This window comes from Diadema antillarum, unplaced genomic scaffold (assembly GCF_040938485.1).
Source record: "Diadema antillarum isolate AM-2024a unplaced genomic scaffold, OU_Dant_1.0 seq00002222_RagTag, whole genome shotgun sequence".
Taxonomy (NCBI): Eukaryota; Metazoa; Echinodermata; class Echinoidea; order Diadematoida; family Diadematidae; genus Diadema; species Diadema antillarum.
In genome coordinates, this window is record NW_027272856.1 from 121,767 (window position 1) to 146,025 (window position 24,259).

Genomic DNA, 24,259 nt, shown 5'->3' on the forward strand with positions numbered 1-24,259 from the left:
TTGATAAAAAAAAATGATCATACAAAATGTTCGTTATTTCAAGGGTTCGTGAAAGCAGTTAGTAATCTGAAACCAAGAAACGTTCGTAATTCCGAAGGTTCCGCTGCAAGCACCTAATTTTCATGTTCGAATCAGAAATTGGAACCTTGGAAATAATGCCACATCGTGTTCGGATTTAAAAATAAAAATAAATCAATTTTCGGATATTTTAAGAACATTTCGGTATACAGGGATTCCGTGTGCTTCGGAATAACGAACCTATTTCATTTTCGGATTAAAGAAGCTTCGAAATAATGAACATCACCCGTATATCTGTAATCTATCGTAGGCCTTTTTATTATATACTTTAATCAAGATCCGCCACAACCTTTGATTACGTTCATGTAATTGAGATACATAATAGAAATATATGTATACGTGAATATGAGGAAGGCGTACTAGTCATGCTCTTTTGCTTAAAATACTTCTAAACTTTGAACGCAGGTCGTCTGTGACGTGATGTTTGTGACTTCCTGGTCCTCGGCTGGTTTTGCATCTCACGAAGTATTACACTGTTTATCACCGACTTCACTACACATTTTTGTTTTACCCCGTGACTTATCTGGAGTTGGTGTAGGTAATGTGTGTGTGTGTGTTTGTTTGTGTGTGTGTGTGTGTGTGTGTGTGTGTGTGTAATGTGCATATTATATCCTTAGAACGAATGTTTTTGGCAGCATGAACATAAAGTTTCTTCACTTACCTCTAGTTATACTCTTTCATACTTTTACAACACGATGAAATTTTCTAGAAGTGATCATCGTCATTTTACAATGATACATGTGTACAATGCTTTAATGCCCACTCTGCTAAAATACTGGGATATCCCCTTAACTGTTCCTGCGTGTTATACACAGTAGGCCTGTATTCACAGCGTTTATGATTATGCATCCAATTATACTGTTGACTTTACCAAAGTACTAGCATCCACTTGTGCATATTTGCACGAGCAGCTATTGCCCCGCAGCATTCCAATATAGCTGATGATGAAATAGACCTATGACAATAAATGAACTTCAGACAGACGAGGCAAAGTCAGACCAGAATACACTCGTTCAAAGAATTTGTTAGAACTGGATACACAGTATATCACTACTGTAATATCACTGCTCCACTTACCCGCAAGTAAAAGCGCCGTTCCAACTAGAATAACTGCTTATCTTTGTATTTTCGGATAACTTCAAGTGTTGTGATTACTTCACTTCAGGGCAGGAAACGAAAATACCCGAGTCTGCGACGAGTCTAAATGTTTCTTTCGACATCCAGGTCTTACATTTTTGTGCACTCCATTTCAATCATGATTGTAGTTTTCTATCGTGTTAATTTATGCCCTGCGAAGCCTACTCTATATGCTAAGTAATGAAAATGTGTGGTTGATTTACTAAGAACCTTGCAATGTTTATGTCATTTTCTCTTATGCATTCTTCATTAGAAAAAGGGAAAAAAATGCCTTTCGCTACTGGCAATATTTGCTGTTCTGACATTGCCGATGAAATGTTGATCAAATTTTATAAAGTTTTGCTGAAGTTTCGCTGAATAAGGCGCAAGGTATATATCTTTATGTATTTTGTCTATCTGTATAAGATTGCAACTACGTATTCATAAAATACGCGCGAGTTCAAGAGAGTTGTAACACCAAATTTATAACAAACAAAAAAAAAAAACATTGTATCGTACATGATTAACATTTGCGAATAGACTGAACACTCTGAATACGTCGTATTCCAAATGACCATTTAACATGTAACGGGACGTCTTCTTTGGAAACATTTACCGGTGAAACACTGGTTGAAACTAAATATGACTGCATGCATAACAAAATAAAATTTAAATAACGACTCAAAATCAAACTGAAGGAAAGCCTTACGAATGTTTTTTTTATTGCCATTATCTTGAAGACAAGATTGAAAGGATCATTCAGCATGGAAAAGAGACACAGGGCCTTACTTCGCAGTCGTCTGCCGGATCTTGCTACGGATATTGACACCGATCTAGTTTGCCAGAAACTCATCTCAAAGAGGATCTTTCAACCTCATCATGTAGAAGAATTTCTGGTTAGTATTCTTAGATATATATGAGTATTCTCAAATTCTCTTCGTTCGGATGAATCGTCTGTGAGATATGAATCTTCGAAATCCAAGCTGATATCAATTTTAAAATGTAAAAGCAAAACCAAACTCGATCAATGTCGGCATAACATTCAAAGAAGTCTTTTCCATGCATGTTTTGACGTAACCAATTATTACATCTGGTAGACTGGTGTCAACATCGTAATGAGTTTATATCATAAAGCTATGATGGTATGGGCAGACACGCACCACTTGTTGCTGTTGCTGTTGTTGTTGTTGTTGTTGTGCAGGGGTATTTTAGTCTCTGTCAAAAGCCTTCACGTTGTTGATAGCACTGACAGCCGTCAGAGAAGAGCAACAATAATAGATCCGATAACTATACGGAGGTCGGTATCTCCTTGCGATAACTCAGCGCGCCAGCGCGAATGCCTTTTGAGATGAGTGATTGTGAATTATGACCGTCGGAAAAGTCTAACCCGTGCAACACTCCTACTGAATGATACTTACAAGATCACTTGAAGAAGAAAGTTAGTCACGTCGACTAATGAAAGTCCACGTCAGCATGGGAAACGTGTCACGAGTTTCGTCGGATGAAGCTCTGCTGAATGATTTGGATTTTTTTTTTAAACTACAAACCCTGGTATCATGCAGAATTGGGGTCATCCCATACAGGAGAAGGACACCCACGAGTCACACGGGTCATCATGAGTTCGACATTGAAAAAAAAAGTCAATGAGTCATGCATCCCATCATTTCGGCACGAGGCAAAAAGGCCGATATTATATAGGGCTTAATGTGTCGGTCTTATGGGCCTCTGTTCCCTTTCGATAATTGATCAAAGAAAAACAACGAATAACGAAAAAAAGTAGAAAGGGAAATTGATAGAATACAACAATCAAACAACAACAAAACACAAAACAATACGTTTCTTATAGGGTCAAGCAAATTAAGAAAAACCCAGATTGAACATTAGAGAAAATAAGATCTTGGCACCTGCTAGTACTATGTATCTCCCAGAACTTCTTCCATGTTATCGTTTGTACATACAGGTGTACATATTTGCAAATTTTCAGCCCAACGCAGAGAAGAGGTATATGTAACAGTATGATATAGTGAATTGACTTAATTTACTTCATCTTTATTCGGATCATCGAAACATAATGGATTAGTGAATAATATGGATTGACTTAATTTAGCTCATCTTTATTCGGATCATCGCAACTATTATGATTGATGTTTATAATGTTTGCTGCATCAATGACAGTCCAAGTCTAGCAAAATGGCAAGGAACCAGGCTTTACTAATGGACCTAGAAACAAGGGGACCAAATGCGTTCCACGCATTCGTCGAATCGTTGGTGGAGGCCAATCAGGTGTACCTGGCGGAGCTCTTAGGGTACATCAGACCTACCATCCGAACAGAGACCGGATCCAAGACTTTCACTAGCAAACTCTCAGGTATGACTTTGATCACCTCAACAAATTTACAAATCAGCTCAAATTGTTGGGGAAACTACTGGTAGTTGTAACATAATGAAGAGAATTACAAAGTATTATAAAATGGGCTTTAGAATCTCTGTAATCTGATTGGTCAATTATTGTCATGCATTGATTTTTACTGATCCTCATTGCCGAACGCATGGCTCAAGACCAGTCTTGTATAGTGTTGTAGGTGTACCGGACGCGTGATGGGGAAAATGGTTGCATTTCATGAATTTATGGGCCCATTTTATGACACAAATGATGCACAGGCCTATTTCGTGGATCAGTGAGAATTGGATGCTCTCGTTTAACTTTGGAACAGTCTAAAACCCACTCGCTGCTCTCGTTGGTTTAAACAGTATCGCGCATACAATTCTCACCGATCCACTCTGTCCTGTGCATCATACGATGACAATGATATTCTTATGCTGTGGGCTTATGTTACGTAATGGATCAAACTTGAGACGTCCTTGGAGATGTTCAACGTTGCCCACCTTGACCCAGAGCAACCGATGCTAAATTGAGTATCTGGCAATGGTGGGGTAATATAATATGATGGCAGACCCTCGGGAAAAGTATTGTGTCCCAAAGTTGACACGTGATGCCAGTGTGAATATGGAATTTTAAATTCGTGCGAAGTTGACTCTAAACATGTTCAAAAGTCAATCAAAAGGCGAAACAAGGTCAAAAAATGGCACCCACAGGCCACATCACACACAGAGACTATTACACGACGATGCGAATCGTTATAAATAAATTTACTCAAAGAGCACACAAGAATCACAGGTTAAACACGAAGAATTTGTCATCGCTCATGTCATGAAACTCACGCCGAGCCTGACACGGTTGCCTGAGGAACTCCACAGGCAGTCGTGCGATGGTTTTATCGTGCTGTGTCCATCTTTGCTAAAAAAATTAGTGCTTAACACTGAAGACGCTCCCCTAAGTAAAATGAGACGATAACAAATAGATACCAGGCATATATCTATAATTAGCATCTCTAATACTATAAGGAACACATCAACTTGCGTGGTAAGATGATAGTTGTTGTGTGACGGAACATAAACATGATAGCCAGTTAAAGAAATTTATAAGAATATTTGATGCAGAATTTCGCAGTTTTGACCATTATTCCTGTAATCAATAGGTGGAGTAAAATAAAATGCTAAATGGAAAGTGATATTTTCTGGAGAATTGAGAATAAGATCAGAAATTTATGGGATTTCACAGTTCTGCGTGATTTTTCGAAAGGCATTTATGCTGCAATATGGCCATTGGAAAATGCTGTTGACACCTTTCTTGATGTACAAAGAAAAGTTGTAAAAAGATCATAATGACAGAGTATGATGACCTGGTCGTGACTGGTTCTCTGTTCCATGCAGCAGCCTTTGTCGTCAAAGCCCCCTGGCCAGCTCCGGGATCGCCAGGTGACCTGAGTACCGACAAGATGACTTCTTCCCCTGATTCTTCCTCCTATCGTAATCTAAATGATACTGAAAAGGTAATTGCCCTTTTATGGGCTACAGATGTACAGTGTGTGACTTGAACTCTCACACATACTTTGCCTCTGTTCAATATCAACTACTAGTAATCCATTTTGACAGCAGGAGTTTTCTTGAGAGAAAGAAACGGCAAAATATGCCATAGCGCGCTGATGTTATCATACGAAAATCCAATCTATCTACAGATTTTACTTACGTGATAGAAGGAAAAAGAAAGCCGTTGAATTAAATTGCTCACATGTTTTCACAAAACAGCAATATCAGTCGCGGTATAACAAATGAAAATATAGAGATGGAGGGTAGATTACATCATCTGATAACCCTTTGGCTGCTTGGATGTTAATATAAGGTGAATAAGGAATCCTCTTTCTGTTGAGAATTTTGACGAGATTGATTTTTTGATAAGCATGTTCGTATATAGAATCGAGATCAAGATCATTTTCTTTTTGTTTTAAGTCGTCATTTCATCCGATTTGACTATGGTTTAATATTGTGTGTGTCAACAAACACGTTCCAGTAAATTTTCTTAACTTCGGAAGTCAATATTTGAACTGCATTAAGTACAATCTATGCTGCTCCTTTTGTTGATTTCCGAGTTTCTGTATTAATTGGTCATTGCTGTGAACAGAATTCGGGAATTAACAGTATAAAATCTAATCGTGTATCCCGCCGTAATTTATGTTGATAAGTGCTATAAGACGTTTCCATAATCGTACTCTATATCACGTCGTTATTCTTATTCGGATTGGTGGTTTCCTGTCACGTTATCAAACTGTTTTATAAAAACCTCAGGTGTACAGAATGTCAGCACAACCACGAGGGCATGCGGTGATCATCAACAACAAGAATTTCAGGACAAGGAAAACACGTAAAGGGACCGACATCGATCGAAATAATCTGAAGAATGTCTTCAGACAACTCTACTTTAATGTAACGGTTTACGAGGACCTGACGAGCAGGGTGAGTTGCAGCAAAGACTATTATCAGGAATCAATATAATGCTCAAATTAATGAAATTCTTCCGTCGAGATGTTTTCTTTGCAACTGATTGACAAATTGCCCTACATCGACGTAAATAAGCACTGAATTGATCAGTGTTTTAGTAGCAGCCATGATAAAAAAAAAAAATCATGGGCGTACACACGTCGATGTAGGGCAATTTGTCAATCAGTTGCAAAGAAAACATCTCGACGGAAGAATTTCATGAATTTGAATAACAAAGCAGTACCCGCTGCATGCTATAAGAATTAGAACCAACACTTGCTGTCGGGCGAAAGCTCGGTGGTCTAGTGGAGATGACGCCTGTCCGGTGATCAGGAGGTCGTAGGTTCAAATCCAGCTCGAGTATGTACGCCCATGATTTTTTTATCATGGCTGCTACTAAAACACTGATCAATTCAGTGCTTATTTACGTCGATGTAGGGCAATTTGTCAATCAGTTGCAATATAATACTGTAACAATTTACATGAATTCAATGTTTAGTAGCTTACTTGTTTCCAGAGAATAAAAAAACACCCAACAACATGCAAGCAGTAATTAGTTATGTCAAGTCTGCCAGATGTGGGAAACGGATGCCAGAAAGACGAAAACACAAACTATAATACAATCCGGAAACATTGGGAAAGGCGGGTTTAGCATATCAAAATACCAACATTCATTGTCAGGCACAAGCAAAAAAGGAAGATCTCAATAATTTTTCTCTATACACCTTTTCCTGCCAAAATCCTGTTGAAGAAGGGTTGAAGATACGCAATTGGAACATTATGTGAAGACATGAATGCGTCACATGGACATAATATTTCGGTTTAAAATCCTTATCGACTTTTTTTTCAAGTACTAACTATATACATTTATTATGTTTATTAACATTGGTATGATGCAAGCCTATGAGATTATGATCTCTCACAGGCGACTTATAAACTTTGGCCATCAGTAAAAATTTTGATTGAGAAAACACTTTTTGATTTCGTCACCTTGTTGTAAGACGTGACAAGCAGTTTAGTGTTGTTGTTTTTTTAATTGTAAATGGCGCGTTATCATGCAAAGCATTTGGCGTTATCACATAATAAAGTCTTTTTAGATCAAACTACTTAATAAATATATTTAAGTTTTATTATCGTATAGGGCATCTCGTACCGCGCGCCTGCTGGGCACAGTCACTTGCACCAGCAGTCACCTCACTCTCCTTTCTCCCCGGATAGTATACATTGTATCTATTCAATTTCTTTTTTGTCGCAATGTGATGCCAGAATGACAATCTGGTCTTTTTCTGTATTGTTTTGTTTTCGATAAGTATACACTATATATGTTTTGCCCCTTTTTTGTCGCTCTCTTTTAAGGCTGTCGTATCTTCAAGCTATATGCTTATTTTGACGACAGTCTTCTGCATTCACGCTCCCAATATCAGTGCGCTATAATTCAGTCAGATCATTTGTTTCATCTATATTATCCCGACAAAGAAAACAGAAGTTGATTGTTGCGAATAATAATGCCACTTGAATTCAATTTAAGCGTCAGGATATTGTCAGACGTAGTATCCGACTCAGTAAAGACCAACTGATTTCATCAGTGTGTCACTCCTCGCATTTTCTCTATTGGAAAGGGAATGGACCAGGAATGGGCCGGGAATTGAAACGTTCAAGTTGAAGGTTTTTATACATTAATTTCTCTCACTGTAGGCAATCATGCAATGCCTAAGGGCGCTTTCTCGTAGAAGCCATCTGCCTTATGACTGCCTGATAGTAGCCATCCTATCCCATGGTGAGCTTGATGTCGTCTACGGCACTGATGACGAAGTAGTGGCTATAACAGACCTGGTAGATTTATTCAACCCGAAGCGATGTCCGACGCTGGCCGGAAAACCCAAGCTCTTCTTCGTGCAAGCTTGTCGCGGAGGTACATAATAGACCGTCAACTTTGATTGAGTATGATCCACGGTTGAATATCATCCACTGACAACTTCACATTATTATCTATTTCGTATATCGGGTGACGAACCGATGTGATCAATAGTAGAAGAAGGAAAGAAAGACAGAGAAGAAGATTTCAAGAGGCAAAAAACAAATTAAGATGATAAGTGGAATACAATAATGAAGGGGAAGTTCATTATTATGACAATGATGAAGAAAATAATGCCTGAATAAATCATCATTGTCAAGAAAGACGATGACGTTTAGTGCTGATGACGTAATGAATACTTTATTACAGACAAACTACGGTTATAATTATGATAAAAAGAGGAACACAGCGATGAAGTGGGAGTTCATTTTTATGAAAATGATGATGAGAATGATGATGTATGGTTGATGAAAATGATGCCTGAGTGAATTATCATTGTCAAGCAGTGCGATGACGTTTCGTGCTGATGACGTAACGTATGCTTTATTCCAGACAAATTTGACGAGGGAGTTGATGACACAGATAGCACCATGGTTACTTCGTCGGACCAGGCAGGAGGCACGGTGGACAGCATAGCACAAGGATTGCACAAGATGGACTTGGAGGACTCTAGCACGTCAAGCGGGTATAAACTACCAACCCAGAGTGACGTTCTGCTGGCCTATGCCACAGTGCCAGGTATTAAAATGTCTTGTTTTTACACTGCAAAAACATCGGTGTTAGATTTAACACCACGGGTGTTAAATCTAACACCGATCATTAACAAGTGTCAATAGAGGACCACACCCACATGTGTAGAAAGTATGTTGTGATGGCCCGGTTGAAAAGTGTTAACCTGGCACTTCATGGTGTTTATTCGACACTGCAACTGGTGATATCTTTGACACTGCTCTGGTGGGTAATTCAGCAATGACACCGCATGGTGTTGATTTGATATTGCTGGTGTTAATAACAATGGTACATGTATCACCCGCCCAGCTTCAATATGAGACCACACCAACTGGTGTTACTATGGTGTAAATGTGTTCACACCCTTTTTCAGATATCAAGAACTTTATTGGAAAATTCTTGATCATCTTGTTGAAGTTCAAAATCAACAAGAAAAAGTTACTAAGAAACTATTCAAAAACAATTTTATATTTTGACACCACAAATGAGCACCGAAAATTTAACACCAGCTTGGTGTTTCATATTTAACACCGGACTTTTTACAGTGTATTGCTGCCTGTGCTGCTGTTGAAGTTGATGTAGTTTTGGTGTTTTTGTTTTTGTTTCCCTTTTTCTCAAACCAACATGTAACATTGAGTCAATTGCCAACCAGCTAGTGCATTGTAAAACTGAACTACTCTGTTCGATGAAATGCTTATGGACATGTGAACACATCATGAAAATATCAGTTTGACTTTGACGTATGGAATGATAATGGAAGCGACTGTCCATTCCATATCTAGAATCTGTTAAATTTAAATTCATTATCGCATATACATGTAGTTTCATAAGGCATCAACCTAGGCCTACATGAAACTTATTTTTTTTTACTAATTTTTGGCATTCAATGAAGTCAGAAAGAAGAAAAAAGTAACCCATAGAGGATTTTATACGAGTTCTGGACTATAGCTATAGACAGAGGAAATGACAACCCCCCCCCCAAAAAAAAAGGCACAACAAATCAAAGGCAAGAAACAAAAAAACAAGGCAAAACAAGAAATAACAAATATTAGGAAAGAGGGATCACCCAGTCTGTAATTGTGATTGCCGGATATCACATGTATTGATTTTCTATTGACATTTATATAGGATTTGTGTCATGGAGAAACGCAGATAGAGGAAGTTGGTTCGTTCAGGCTCTGACAGAAGTCTTCCTAAGATCTGCTCACTCGCAGGACCTCCTCTCCATGATGACAGAGGTAGGTCTGAATAACAGAAAAAAAAATCTTGCTATAACAATAATGAAGTCACAAATAACGACTGACTTTATGACAGTATACTTTATCATTATTATGATTATGATTATTTCATAATACAGTATAATCACTGCAATTTTCACCATGTGTTATAATTCATCATAGTAGAGCCAGTGGTATTTAAAAGTGCTGTAGTTTGAATTTTGGGAACCTATACAAAATGTATTTTTTAACAAATTATTTTAACTCAAAGTGTGGGTCCTTTTTTTAAAGAAATATACTCAAAGATTTGAAATTTAAGTCATTTCTAGCTGATTGATTCAAAATCATTCGTGCACATTTCAGAACAACTCAGTATATACAATGAAGTATATTGCCTACAAGGCATAAACACTTGTTGCATTGCATGAGGAGACAAACATGGCTACATCTTGAACATTCTCTTTCCCACTTCTTTTCCATTTGTCACGTTACACAATACAATGTATAGCTGGACGTCATTTATAAATGGTTCTATTTTCCTGTGACTCTAGGTCAATAATCTCGTGGCTCGGGCCTTTGAATCAGACAGTGGTAGGTACAAACAGATGCCGGCTCCACAGACGATGTTGACAAAGAAGCTCTTCTTCTTTCCGGGATATTCTGAGGACTTGCCCGATGACCGGAAGGGCGTCGAAGAGGAGACGAGCTTCGACTTCACCGAGTCCGAGTCTGACGAAGAGGGCAACTAGACTCTTGTGCAAGGGTTGCTCTATTTCTAAACGTTGCCGTATTGTTTACATTTTCTATCTGCAAATAAAATGAACTCTTCTAGACCTCGCGCAAAATTACAAATCTCATTGAATATGAAATGCCATACTGTCAGACACATTCAACATTCCGATGGAATGTTAAAGAACTCTTCTATGAAAATCAGAAGAAAAAAAAACTCCCGTGATTTTTACCCCCATTTTGATCAAATTTCCACTGTTGTGCGTGTATACTTATAATCTTTCTTTACAGACAAGCATTTCTGACTGGTCATGATTTCTTTTGTTTCAGAACTGTGAAATATCACTCATCTATGTATTCTCACTTATGTATGGTTCACAATCAAGGTGAATTGGACGAGGTATTGAACAATATTAAATGTTGAATCAAAACATTTGGATGCCTGAAATGATGAAACTCTCAGACAAAATATCAGACACAAATACATGTACTGATGCAAAATTTTTTTCAAGACACATCAGGTATAGAGACCACATTGACAACCAATCTTCACTTTCCAGACATAATAGTGTAGACGTAAGAATTTGAAAAAAAAAATCTTGCTTTTGATTACTTGAGTGTATTTGTAGTTTCTTTAGTTCTTTCCATATGAAAGTTATGAGATGAATAGTAGGCCTAGCCAATGCTGATCCACTGAAAAATGTCAGTGTAATTCAATTTTTAAAAGAGATTCCATGTAGATTGGAGATAATTGACAGTTATGGTGCAAATACGCAAACCTCTTTTTTCCCTACTTGAGTGAGATTAAGATTGAAATATCTTGATTTCTCCTTCATTAAAACTCTTCAATAGCTTTCAAAAGAGGTATAAACTCATTTTTAATCAAAACCATGTGTGATGTAAGACCTGAACACACAGCCTATTTCAGTACTGTGTGATTTGTCAAAGGTCTAAAGCCATGAATATTATATAAAGCAAAAGAACATGTATCCTGTATACCCATGCTTTATTGACACAATTCCTGTATGGTTGAATATCCACTCATTTCAGGACCGTAGAACTTGCAAGTGATTGTAAAGGTTACTGATATTTCAGTTGTCAGACAAAATATTGTCTACCTCATACTTTCAATTCCAATTGATGGCTGCAAATGAAAAGGCTCAGCGATGTGCCAAGTCCTGGCCAAATATCTAACGACTATGCAAATGTTGGATACGACGAAGAAGAAGATTCCAATACACGGTACTTTGTAAACTTGGGTTGCAAGAAATTATTGGTAGCTTAAGACTTGTGTATATACGCAGAATTGTGTGCACCATTATATTCTCATTAAGCAGGCTTGTAATAAGAAACTCTGGTGTGTTATAGAGAACTTTAAGAGTAATCATGTCCCTGCTTTCATTGGAATGTATTATGTGAACATGCACATTTTATGCAGTTGTGATAATTTTGGGTTGTTTCTGCATATTTCACATTCAGAGAAAGTAGAAACAAAACCGAATGATGATACGTGTACTAGTACTCTTCAAAGAGAAAATGCTTGAATGCTGAAGCAACAACAAAAGAAAAAGTGCTGTGTATTGTGTGAAAAAAAAATCTGATAAAAGAAATGCCGGGAGAGCAGTAAAGCTTACACATCCTCCTATGTTAATTTCTTAGTCTTTAAAATGAGACAGAAGAATCTGACACATGTAAAGGAATAAAAGACTTCTGTGATGCATTTGAAAGAGAAGATGTAATATCTTTATAATCAATGGGAAGATGGGCATTGTTGCCAAGATACTAAAATATAATAAATACAAGTAACTGCAATCAATATTTGCTACCAGGAAACTTCTTTCAATTATTCTGCCCTCTGCATTGTTTTTTATGAGTCTTGGGGGAATCCCAACAATGTGAACAAGATGTAATTCTAATGTGCTATGACCAGAAATCCAATGTTATCAGTTCCAAAGCTGTGTTTACTTTCAATATGTAATAGTGAACAACTCCTTCCTTCTCTCTCTCCAAATACACTATACACTCTAATTTGATTCAGACTGTGCCATACAACCAACATTAGTGAGTGAAAGTGACTGCTACATGTATAACCAATGAGCTTTCCCTTCATCCCAAACATTCATGGTAAATGTATGATTTCAGTCTTGTGTCTTTACACACTTGTGAAGTAGCTGTAATGTTCAACACATCTTCGACAAGGCTTTGTAATGTCCATCGAAGCAATATCTACATATTCCATTTACATTGTAATGAAATGTATCACACATCATCAGACCAGGGAGGTGGGGTATCTCCCTGATCAGACTGCCTGTATACATTTTGTGACAAGAAATTGAAATAGCCTATAATGTTCTGTAGTGTTTCCAATTTCTCATTCCTCATGTATACATTATTAAGAACCTGAACCTTGTGCAATAATTTACCTTGTGGGCAATGGTTTTGAGTTTTAACAGACTAAAGCATGAGACACCATTTGCATTACTATTCTAGCAAAGCACAACACTTTAAAGCCAAGGTCTTAGGTTGCAATGGGTTGCATGTTGTTTAAATCGTGACTGTAGTGGTAGACATATCAAACAAAGAGCTGTGTCATTCACATCTTCAGATTAAGTTTTACTGTGACTGGAAGATACTGTATCTCATGTTTTGATTTTGTGGAAACAGCAAACAATTAAAGTGTTTCTCACTGAAAAATTGGAAGTTTGAATCATTTAGACATGTTACTCTGATGCTTCGCATGATTTTTTTATGCTGATAAAATTAGTACATGTACTTATGAATCAAAGAAAAGACATTTTGTTTGACATACAAGTTTACTTCAATGCACATTATTGGTTTCTCTACTAACCTTGTAAACTCTTCAATATACTCCCTTATCATACACAATCAAATGCACAGAAACCACCAAGATTTTATCATCAACATCACCATTTTTAATTGACATTTTCACCCAATTTTTCAGCATTACAGTTTGACAAACTTTTCTTCACACAGACATGCTCCACAGGGTTACACTTCAGTACTTTCTGTATTCCTCATTGTACATGTATGCAATGACATAAACATGAAATAATGGAAGTTTTAGGGGAACACAGTGAGTGCATGTACATCATCAATTTTAAAAGGGGTGGTGATTCACTGGTACTTGTAAACGGCATAATACTGGAACATGTCTTCCAGTACAGATATCAGGGCTATCACCCACAACTATCTGTGCACTCCAGGACAAATATTTAAAGTATCAACTCCCTACTGTAAACACCATGTACATGTATTTCACACTAAGACAAACTAGAATTATCACTGAAGGTTATCACTGAATTGGAAACAGAATAATTTTAGTTTACTGTACAATTACAGAGTTGACACTGAGCATAAAACTTACAGCAAATGGAAACATGCTTTCCCCCAGCATCACTACACTGAAAGACCATCATATACACCAAATTTGACCCTCATAGCTTAAATGGTTTATTTTGATACAAAAATGAGTGGTTACCATGGAAACACATTTTCCTTAAACTAACACATTGGTGTCTTGCAAAACTACACTTCTAGATCATGATACATACTAAATTTGACTTTAATTGCTTGAATTATGGAAAAATTGTGCTTACCATGACAACGGTTTGTGTGACAAAAACAAAAATTATGTGTTCCACATCTATACCTCAGGGCCATAATGCCTACCAAATTTGGTTTCAATTGCTTGAAAACTGTGGAAGAAGTTCACTCCACAGGATTTAAAAAAAAACCATGCAGTTACCATGGCAACGCATTGTCCGATACAAATACAAAGGACATTTTGCAAAACTACACTTCAAGAGCATCATACACACCAAATTTCACCTTCATAGATTAATTGGTTCAATTTGATACAAAAATGAGTGGTTACCATGGCAATACATTTTTCTTATATTAACACATTGGTGTCTTCCATAACTACACCTCCCGATCATCATACATACTAAAGTTGACCTTAATTGCTTGAATGATGTGGAAGTTATTCAATCCACAAGGTTTTGGTAAAATTATGGTTACCATGGCAACGCTTTGTCCGACAAACACAAAGTTTATGTGTTCCACATCTATGCCTCAAGGCCATACTGTCCACCAAATTTGATTGCGATTGCTTCAAAACTGGAAGTTGTTCACTCCACAAGATTTCGAAGAAAACATGCGGTTTCCATGGCAACGCTTTGTCAAGTACAAACACAAAGGGTGTCTTGCATAACTACATCTACAGATCATTATAGATACCAATTTTGAAAGTGATTGCTTAAATACTATGGAAGTTATTCAATCCACAAGGTTTTGGTAAAATTATGGTTACCATGGCAACGCATTGTCCGACAAACACAAAAATCATGTCTTGCACATCTATACCTCAATATCATCATTTACCCTAAGTTTCATTAAAATTGCTTCAAAACTGTAGGAGGAGTTCGCGATGCAAGATTTTGCAACCGACCGACCGACCACCCGACCGCCTGCCCGCCTGACCAACATCACGATGATTCCTATATACCCCCTTCACACTACGTGTGGCGGGGGTATAATAAACATGAATTGTCAATAACACTGACTTTACCCTATATCATTTCTGCACATTCATTACTCACATACAGATTACATTCAGTGACCAGTCATTTCACCACACACTCATCCTTCTGATGAATAAGCTAAGTCTAGTTATGTATCAACGGCTGGTAAGACTTCTGTAAAAACAGAACCTTGATTGGCTTCTAAGCAAGATGACAATAATTCAAACAGATGCAGATTACCTACTTGCCTGATGATAAGTTGGTTGAGGTTGAATGCACTTGTCCTTCATAATGAATACTCAATGTGCAGTTTGAATGGTGGCAAATCTTATTTTTAGACCTCATGGTTTACAATACGGCACACTGCCAACCACTGTAGGCTGCGTTCATTGTGATACATAGCAGCATGGGATGCAATCACAAATTCTCTATCATGCCAGATACATGTACAACGTTGTAGATGTCATAAGGTATTGAGTACAGCATCACCTGGAATGAGATGCAGTTAAATTTTGAAGGCATTTGTAGAGAATGCACTCATTCTATGTACACCTTCATGTGGATTCAAAGCCAATAGGTGACATCTAATTCTCTGGTTCTCACATAGTTATGCTTCATATCTGACCTTTGACACATGACATTCATCCAGCATTTTTTTTTTAACACCTGCCTGCACTCAGCAAGAGAGCAACACTCAGATCTTAGAGATGGCTCAGTCACACACATCAACTTTGGTTGCTGACTCATAAATCTCAGCAGCAACCTCCTCATACCACAATGATCACTATATCTTCTCCCGAACTCTGGAAGGAGCTTGTTCTCCATCTTCTCCTGTGGATGGTGGGCCCATTCAGAGATTGCAGTGACAGCACTGTCATCCATAGCATCAGTAAGAGAGAGTAGCAGTGGAAGTAGGGGTGACCTACATAATGCAAGACTTTTACACAAAGCCACTCAGAGCCACTCTGTCATTGGATATGTTTCATATCCACATAGCTTCCATGCATGATCCACTGTTGATGCCAAGCATCCTGTGTCCGCAAGTGTTCCACCTGTTACAAGTGACTCTTTCAGAAACCTTCTACATTCAGCTGATGCTTGCCATGCCGTTCAGAATGTCACAATTCATAATCCCTCCTAATGTTGCAGATCTTTACTGCTGTGCATCATAGCACGTTGTCAGCATGATACTAGCCAGGGATGGATGGCATCACTGTCACTCCTTCTCCACATCAGACTCCTCCAGCTTACGTATCTCCTCCTTAAAGTGAAGGATGGCTTCCTTGCTCTGCTTCAGTCGCTCGTTCAGATCCTGGATCTCATGTCGGATCTTCTTCCGTGCTGACTGGAGTGCTGCCACTGTCTTTCCCTCCAACTCTTTGACTGCAAGACAGAGTGTGGAGATGATTCTCTGTCATCCCAGGGTTATCATATCACTCAGTATAACGAAAATATAGTCATGCAATCACAACAGATATTAGTGTATGGCTGATTGCGCATTACAGCACTTTATGAAAGTGATGGGATTTTGCATCGGATAAACACTTCAAAATTATGAATTCATGTAATTTCAGTCATTGCTAGGAGTAACTGCCATTTCGCTCACATATAAACCACATTACACATATTGGAAATGCACATATTTTGTGACATTTTGTTGTTGGGTAAATCATATCTGGATTATTATGGCACATTTTTAGATATAATCTTCCTTGGAATATGAAATGTCACTTTTTTTTCTGAGTATTTCAGATAAGAAGGGTAACATCTTAATCTATCTACTTTGCAGAAACACACAATGAGATTCAAAGCTTGGCATACAGGTAATGGTGACAAAATGCACATCATGATTACTTGTTATATTAATACAGTAATTCTTTGTAGTGTATATCCTCACATTTGTACAACACATAATGAATTACTTGATAATCATTGTGGGTTCTATAAACAGGAACCATTATCAACATTATCAATATCACAATATAAGACTTGAAAGTCACTTACAGTCTGTTTCATGCTTGTATGAGCCCAATGTAAGATTCCTGGTTCCAGTAAGCAGCTGCTGCATCATGGCTGTGGGATCTTGAAATATCTGATGGTGGAAAGAAATGTGTACATGATACAGTGAAACCCGTTATAATGAGTTCGGTTGTAAGGAGGAACCGCTTATAACGAGGTGATCGCTTCGGTCCCGTTTTCCTTTGTGTGTAAACCTATGGCAGAACGAATCAGTTATAACGAGTTCGGTTATAACGAGATTCCGGTTATAACGAGGAAATTTTGGTGCATCATGATAAAGAAAAACATAAGCAATTTGATCGGATAAAACGAGGTTCCATTTCTTGACTTGCCGCTTTTCAAACACGTGACAAACAAAACATTGAAAACCGAATTCACGCTATCCATGTGTTTTTCCCGTTTTGCAGAGAACCGTTCCTTCCATGTTTTCTTCTAAACCACGCGATAAGGCACAGGAATACCTTCCGATGTTCCTACTAAATTATTGAACATAATCATTCGATTTTCTTTTTCGCAAGATACATGCCCGTGATATTAGGTCAGACCACAGTGCAACAAGAAAAAAAGAAGAAAAAGATAACGCATTCAAAAACTTTTCATGCAGCGACGCTCGTGGCCAAAAATGGAAAATTGGAATGCGTGTGCAACTCATCATTATATCTTTTCCATTTTTAGTTCCGACTTCCAGTTCTTTTGCTGGTTAGCAAATATGAGTGTGAATTATTTTAGCCGAAATAATTAATGAAATCGTGATCTCGCCGAGTGACAGCAGCGTAAAAATAGTTGAATAACGTATGTTAAGCTACTTAATCGGTGTTCTGAAAAAGAAACAAACGCGTTTAACAGTTTGAATAGATCTGGGTTTGTTCATTATCACACTGCATTTCATAATGAAGATTTTTCTTTATTTCAGAATGGTCTACGAGGTACAGATTTGCGTAATAAGGATCACAACCTTCCAAATTCAATTCTGTCGCATATTTTTCAAGAACGGATGTACAAAACGCAAAGAGATTTTCAAAGAAAATAAAGAACGCATTTTTAATACCTTCGGGCGCAACGATCGTACATTGTATAAGATTACAGCCGAAATGATTCATGAAATGAAATACCTCGCAAGTTACGGTAAACGACGCATGTATGCTACTCTGAAATCATCGCGATGTCGCCAGTTGACAGTAGCGTAAAAATAGTTGAATAACGCACGCTAAGCTACTTAATCGGTGTTCAGAAAAAGAAACAAACACATTTAACAGTTTGAATAGATCTTGGTTTGTTCATTATCACAATTTTAACACTGCATTTCACAACGAAGATTTTTCTTTATTTCAGAATGGTCTACGAGGTACAGATGTGCATAAAAAGGATCACAACCTTCCAAATTCAATCCTGTCGCATATTTTTTCAAGAACGGATGTACAAAACTCAAAGAGATTTTCGGAAGAAAATAAAGTACGCATTTTTAATCCCTTCGGGCGCAACGATCATACATGCCTACATTGTACTGCATAAGATTACAGCCGAAATGATTCATGAAATCATCGCATTCCCGCTGGGCACCAACAGCGTAAAAATACCTCGCAAGTTACGGTAAACAAAGCATGTATGTTACTCTATTTGCGCTGGTGTTTAGAAAAACTTAATAAATGCATTTTATGCAATCTGATTTTGTTCACTGTCATTTTACACTGTATTTCACAAATAAAAAAATATCATTCTTTCAGACTGGTTCAACACTAGAGGAAGAGATAGGTGTAGAAGGAATCACGAATATAACATAGGCCTATAGATACTTCTCAAGAACATAATGTGCAACTATTATGCGAAGAGATTTTTGGAAGAAAAATAAAGAATTCACTCATATCAACCCTTACTTTTTCATCTAATTCACAAATAATTTCCCTTTAGTCTCTCAATAACAATGATCCATAATTGTATAATAACAACGCAAAGGATGTTCTTAAGTTTCATTGATGGGTATATGATGTCATGCTTATGTTTTTCTTTGTTTTTGATGAGTACGGATATAACGAGGCACCGGTTATAACGAGGTAATATCGCCGTCCCACGGACCTCGTTATAACGGGGTTTCACTGTATTATCACCACCACCACCACCTTTATCATAATCCCCATTCCTTATCTATTCACTAAATCATTAAAGGACTGCTGTGTTGTCCCACTCGTGGTTGATATCATAATCACATGTACAATACTTTATCACAAGGCAAACAGGGCTAACATACGATGGAATACAAAGGTACGATTGTAGATATACTAGACAGAGTTCTTTATCATTTGGGAAACAGGGCTGTTTTCATATGTGTAAATGGTTGGATAAGAGCTGCTTGGCGGAGGTCTGCACTCTCTGAGTGTTTTTCCAGTTTAAGTTTCCAGGAAGCCTAACGCTGAATTAGGGAATCTTGGTACTTACATCATTGTCCACACTAAAAGGATATCTAATGTTCCAGTCTCTATCATCTTCTTTGACAATTACCACAATAAGCCATCATGACCAAATCATGACTGCAAGAATTCAAGAGGTTTATGCAACTTACCAATTCATCATAATGCTCAGAAAAAAGTGTTTTCTTTCCTAACATCAGGTTGGTCTCAGATTGGAAAAGTTTCAGGAAATGATAGACAGTCACCTGCAATGAACAGGAGAGTGATACACCAGTTTGGCCAGGTTGACATAAAATGAGTAAAGAAATGAAACAAAACTAATGCTGCAAGGACATAGCATTTCTGTATATCCTGACCAGGCATTAAATGCTGTTTCTATCACTCATTTTCAAGAATCAGGTGTAGACCACTCAGAATACCTGCATTGAACAATAAATTTATGTAAGCTGCAGCATTATTGTTACATGTGTCATTATCATAAAGTGACTGGTTGATAAAATAAACACTGTGTACATCAACAAACATTTGGAGACAAGATATCATGCCCACAGCATGCCAGTAATGATCTATAAAGAGTTTGACATCTGTGAGATGCTAACCCCCTGTGACATTAAGGATTGTGCACTGAAAATACACAATGAAAATTGCTTACTGGTCTTTCATTGGGATCCACAAAGAAAATCTTGATGGTGATCTCAAATTCTCCCCAGCCTGTCTCTGTGACTTCATAGGGAGGTTTGCTTACCACTGAAATAGAAATAGAAACATTTTTTGTGTAGAGGTGGTACTAATGCACAGAACTTTAGGAAATGGACACATTCTGTACATCCTTTTGCAGCTCAAATTATTAAACTGAAGAATGGTTGAATGACTAGATAAACAAAGTCGGCATGTTAGCAAGTTTTATTGCATTAAAGATGTACAGTCACTCATAGAGTGCAGTGACATGTAGAAATAACTTGTTAAATAAATCTATAACATGACAGATATGGCTGCTTAAAACATGACTGATAGTAGAAGAAAGGCAAATTAAACAAATTTTGTATACCGGTAAACACAGACATGCTTTATAATTATACATGTACACACAAAAAACAAGATTGTAACATACATGTACAGTATGTATATATATATATATATAGATAAAGATAGATAGATAGATATAGATATATATACATATAAAACAGGTATGTGTTCATACTACAAAGTCCCTGCATCATTACAAAATCCTCTGAGTTATCATCTTACCTCTCAGAGGGTTGGCATAGCTTTCATGAAGTTTGAACTGGATTTTCTTTACATACGTTGACAGGTCCTGAAAAACAAAACAACAAAATGGCTCCACTGATGGAATTACAGTTATGACTCAAGCTCTAGAAATTACAGTTGAACCTCTCGTATCCGGACAAGTCGGGACCGGGGCTCATCCGGATAAGGGATTTGGCCGGATACGGGAGACTCAATGCTTTATACATGTACATTATACACATGTACTGATGTAGCCCATTGTAATACCACATGTAGTAATGTGTATACTGCAACCTTTTCATTGTTACATTTGGGGATGTTTGGGGATGTTGAAATGTCTGAAGGTAAGCAATTTGGAAGGAAATTTGATGTAATGTATGTTAATCATGTTGGAAGTAATATGTAATTCATGTGTGTTTGGGTAGGAGTTCTCAAGGAGTTGGGAATCCCCCTTTCCTCCCGTAATTATTAAAAAAAAAAAAAAAAAAAAATCACGGCGAGATTGCGTCCGTAAAATAGAGAGATCCGGATAAAGGGAGGCCGGATAAGAGAGGTTCAACTGTAAATACATTTACAGTAGTCTATGATGCAAAGATTCTACTCCTGTTGTACTGGAAACTGCACACTGATAACTGAAAGATCTCGATACACTAAAGTTGCCAGAGACTATAATTAGTGTGCATAGACACAAATTTATTAATAGTCCACCTTTTATTCATGCTTCATAAAACAACAACAAAGAGTAATTTCCTCAAAGTTTTTCTGTAAAAATATTAGACAACTTCAGCAAAAACTTTACTATATCTTGTGTGCTGCTACATGTTTTTTCCTGTTTGCCAATAATGCCTGATTTTATGTTTCCCAATACAGTGTAATAGTGAAAATTAATGTAAACGATATGTACTTCACTTCGTCATTATGAGCATGGCGACATTCAACACAGACCAGCCAAAATACACCCTGGAAAATACTCCTTGTGTTTACCTCAGGTGATTAGCAAAAGTATGGAAAACCCTAATATTCCCCCTCCCAAGAATATACAAATGTATCAGTCAATGCTTCAAAAGTGGAATACCATGCTGAAAATATCATACCTCATTTCTGAAGGGCTTGACATAGATAGTCCACTGGTGGGTATGTCCATCTTCCTCCCGCTTCTTGCCAAAGTAGCGCGACACATTGCCGTATACTATGGGCTTGATGATTGTAATACCCTACATGCAACATCACAATGAACAGAAACACAAGTCACAAGGGAAGAGATCATGTGTCTACCAATTGATAATGAATTAATGTTCAAATGTTGATTCAGTTTCCCTCATAAGATTTTATTCAAAATACGAATATTTAGTGGAAAATTGAGCGAAGAAAATGTGATTCCATCGGGATTCGAACCCAAGACCTCCGGATTGCTAGCCCGCCGATAGAATCCCATTTTCTTTGGCAGGGGATAATTTTCCAACTCAAATTTGATTAGCAATTACAGCTGATGAACAATATTTCAAATGGTATCCTGTACACTTCTATGGAAGAATCACAAAAGAAAGTTTGTGTAGCAGTGGTGTGAATATGCATAGCAAATTGCGACGCAATACCAGGAAAATTATTCCCTGTTTACTTAATTTTCCACTAATAATTTAAATGATAGTCATTCCTCGTCAATTTTTCTGTTGGCATTTGTTAAAATAAAAATAGGTACTTACAATTATGCATTGAGTTTTTAGAATTTAGAAGACCTCAAATGTTACACTAAACATAATTCTACTACTGAGATTTTCAAGATTTGTATGCATAACGTTATATAGTGAATAGTGTTAATGAATGAATAGTGTGCATGCATCAATTGAAGTTTTACACTTATATTATTAACAGATGAGTAACTATACACAGCCCAGTCGCTGTACATGGTACGTCGCGTTCGCATAGCGTAACAGCGTCTGGTCGGGCTACACAGATGAGATGCTTTTAATACGCCGGTTTGAGTACAGTATAATTTTCGCAGAAAATTGACATAAATTTAATCCGGTAATTTATATCAATCTCTCCAAATTTAATTAGAATCTAGCTAGGCGAGTAGTATTTACTATACTTCCGTAAAGTTTACATCGATATACATGTATTAAATTGTAAGTGTATAAACGTCATGACGTTACGTCGTTAGCTAATTTAGAGTAGATTCTACAAATAGAAGTCTAATCTTACAATGTACATGATGTAACGTTAGATTAGAGGTCTATAAATTTGAATTAAAAAACGATCTTGCTGTCGATAGTCGATACTTACCTTTATTCTTCCTCCAGAGTCTGGTCCGTACTCTGTAGGGATTTTAGATTTTGGTGTCGCCATTCCTGTAGACATTCTAGTCTACGTAAATTTACAAAAGAGCGTGCTGTAAAACTATCGGCACAGAACCTTATCGATCACATCACAGATCTAAGTAGATGGGACTACTATGACTAGCGTCTACTCCCGATTAGGGAAGTGCATCAATTCGGGCGTGTCGCTGTCAATAGTTCAGTACATGAAATAACCACTACAGTGCAAGAAAGCTGATTAATGGGTCTATAAACACGTAACGATATTCAAAATATTAAGAGAGCGTCAGGATCCGATAAGAAAACATCGAAAATGTACGTGTGTTGACCATCAGTCTTGACAGTTTTGTAGCACGCGCGAACAGGCGAATGCAATTTTTTTAACGTCGCGTCGTACATACGTACGTGTGTGATCAGTTGTGGGTTTTCTAAGGGCCATTTTTGACAACCTAAAAAAAAAAAATACTACGTACGTACGTAATAATACTGCGTACGTACGCAGTATTATTACGTACGTACCTAGTATTTATTGCGTACGTACGCAGTATTATTACGTACGTACCTAGTATTTATTACGTACGTATTTATTACGTACGTATGTATTGTTCATTACGTACGTACGTATTGTTTATTACGTACGTACGCAGTATTTAGTAGAGCGGTTAAGCCCTCAAAATCACGAGAATTGTGCAAAATTTGACTAAAGCATGAAACTTTCACCAGTGTTAGTACATATATTTTAAGATCGGGAGGTAAGTCTGATTTGACCTCTGATGACCTTCAGAGGGGTCAATGAACTTTAGATATCAGAATATTGATGTTTGGAGACATTTGTAATGACAGATGTGGTTATGTTGCACTAAATATACATTTATAATACAGAGAAATCATTTTCTGATTTAAGAGAGCATTGACCGGTTTTTACCTTTGACCTCAGATGACCTTCAGAGGTCAATGAACTTTAAATACCAGAATATCGATGTTTTGAGACATTTGTGAATGATATATGTGGTTATGATGCACTAAACATGTATCTATTGACCGATTCGGGTTCGTTGAGGGCAGCAGACATTTTACGGCACAGGGCGCAGCCATAGTGGGTGTATCGGTGTGTATCAGCCGACCC

General features: G+C 37.3%; 2 protein-coding genes across 3 annotated transcripts; one reads left to right on the forward strand and one right to left on the reverse strand.

Moving 5' to 3' along the window:
- The first annotated feature begins 1,104 nt into the window (after positions 1–1,104).
- LOC139714287 (caspase-3-like) lies at positions 1,105–12,426 on the forward strand. The gene is made up of 9 exons (XM_071626005.1): positions 1,105–1,302; positions 1,935–2,090; positions 3,370–3,562; positions 4,972–5,087; positions 5,881–6,048; positions 7,768–7,984; positions 8,480–8,665; positions 9,785–9,894; positions 10,425–12,426. The coding sequence occupies exons 2-9, from the start codon at positions 1,959–1,961 to the stop codon at positions 10,620–10,622; spliced, it is 1,320 nt and encodes a 439-aa protein (XP_071482106.1). The 5' UTR covers positions 1,105–1,302; positions 1,935–1,958; the 3' UTR covers positions 10,623–12,426.
- Positions 12,427–13,542: 1,116 nt separating this feature from the next.
- LOC139714285 (YEATS domain-containing protein 4-like) lies at positions 13,543–23,461 on the reverse strand. 2 transcript variants are annotated; one of them, XM_071626002.1, is made up of 8 exons: positions 23,453–23,457; positions 23,102–23,177; positions 21,913–22,032; positions 20,819–20,885; positions 20,223–20,317; positions 19,723–19,815; positions 17,151–17,238; positions 13,543–16,529 (listed from the first exon to the last, which is right to left on the reverse strand). In XM_071626002.1, the coding sequence occupies exons 2-8, from the start codon at positions 23,174–23,176 to the stop codon at positions 16,363–16,365; spliced, it is 705 nt and encodes a 234-aa protein (XP_071482103.1). In that variant the 5' UTR covers position 23,177; positions 23,453–23,457; the 3' UTR covers positions 13,543–16,362. The 2 variants fall into 2 exon arrangements, with proteins under 2 accessions (XP_071482103.1, XP_071482104.1); XM_071626003.1 differs by having other exon boundaries at positions 23,102–23,461.
- Positions 23,462–24,259: the final 798 nt, after the last annotated feature.

Coding starts and splice junctions, on each gene's coding strand:
- LOC139714287 (XM_071626005.1), top strand. CDS start 1,959: ATGGAAAAGAGACACAGGGCCTTACTTCGCAGTCGTCTGCCGGATCTT. Junction 2,091..3,369: donor ATCATGTAGAAGAATTTCTG/GTTAGTATTCTT, acceptor CATCAATGACAG/TCCAAGTCTAGCAAAATGGC. Junction 9,895..10,424: donor TCCTCTCCATGATGACAGAG/GTAGGTCTGAAT, acceptor CTGTGACTCTAG/GTCAATAATCTCGTGGCTCG.
- LOC139714285 (XM_071626003.1), bottom strand. CDS start 23,176: ATGTCTACAGGAATGGCGACACCAAAATCTAAAATCCCTACAGAGTAC. Junction 17,239..19,722: donor CTGAGCATTATGATGAATTG/GTAAGTTGCATA, acceptor TTCCACCATCAG/ATATTTCAAGATCCCACAGC. Junction 16,530..17,150: donor ATACAAGCATGAAACAGACT/GTAAGTGACTTT, acceptor TCTGTCTTGCAG/TCAAAGAGTTGGAGGGAAAG.